Source organism: Perkinsus marinus, assembly GCF_000006405.1.
Source record: "Perkinsus marinus ATCC 50983 genomic scaffold scf_1104296945242, whole genome shotgun sequence".
NCBI lineage: Eukaryota > Perkinsozoa > Perkinsida > Perkinsidae > Perkinsus > Perkinsus marinus.
Window position 1 is genome coordinate 1 of NW_003211190.1, and position 972 is coordinate 972.

Below are 972 nucleotides of genomic sequence, written 5' to 3' on the forward strand. Positions count from 1 at the left end.
AAGTTCTTGCTGCTGCTACTAATCCCATTGACTTGAGACTCGCAGCTCTCCCTGGGGTTTCGAGGTGGTTACTTGGTACAGCAGTGGGCTTCGACTTTGCTGGGCGGGTCACTATCGGCTCGGCTGATTACAAGGTTGGCGATCTCGTCTTTGGTAAGACCAAGTCTGGTTCTATGGCTGAATTCGCGACGGCGAATGTGAGTGAGATAGCCCATGTGCCCCAAGGGGTTGACCCCAAGGTCGCTGCATCTCTACCTGTGGCTAGTCTGGTCAGCTTACAGGCCCTTAGACGGGGTGGTGTTACTGAGGCCGGCAAGAATGTGTTGGTCATTGGTGCCAGTGGTGGGACCGGCTCGAGTGGTGTACAGATTGCCAAGGCACTCGGTGCTAAGGTTTACGCTGTCTGTAGTGGTAAGAATGTTGACTTTGTGAAGTCTCTGGGAGCTGATGACGTTATGGACTACACCAACGAAGGCTTTGAACTCCCCAATGATGACTGCCCTGCGGGCACCATCGATGTTGTCTATGATACCGTCACGAGCCCGGAGGATGTTAACTACGAACCAACCGCTCGAAAGACGCTCAAAAAGGGCGGTATGTATGTCGCTATAGAAACACCCAGTGTTTTTGATCGTGCCAGATTTTGGCTGTCTCGAGTGAGTGGTCGCGACCTCCAGAGAGCTCAATACTCGATGTGGGTGGCTCAGTTCACTCACGAGGATTTAGTCAAGCTCGGAGAGCTTACGGCTGAAGGCCATCTCCGAATTGAATTTGCAGATGAGTTACCGTTCAGTAAGGGATCGTGTGCTAAGGCTTACCAACTCCAGAGGAGTCGTCATGCTAGAGGGAAGATAGTGATTGTTTTCGAGGAAAATACCGAGGAAAGCAAGTGAAAACTTGGTTGACCTATTGCTGAGCTGTTGTGAATCCTTATAGAAGTTTCTTTCTGGCATGTCGTTGAGTGTGTGACTT

At 50.9% G+C, this 972-nt stretch overlaps 1 protein-coding gene across 1 annotated transcript; it reads left to right on the top strand.

Annotated features, from left to right (window-relative positions):
* Positions 1 to 173: 173 nt before the first annotated feature.
* Pmar_PMAR003208 (alcohol dehydrogenase, putative) lies at positions 174 to 893 on the top strand (the record flags this gene model as incomplete). Its single annotated transcript, XM_002779826.1, has 1 exon — positions 174 to 893. One exon carries the CDS (start codon positions 174 to 176, stop codon positions 891 to 893), a length of 720 nt encoding a protein of 239 aa, XP_002779872.1.
* Between the last annotated feature and the right edge of the window lie 79 nt (positions 894 to 972).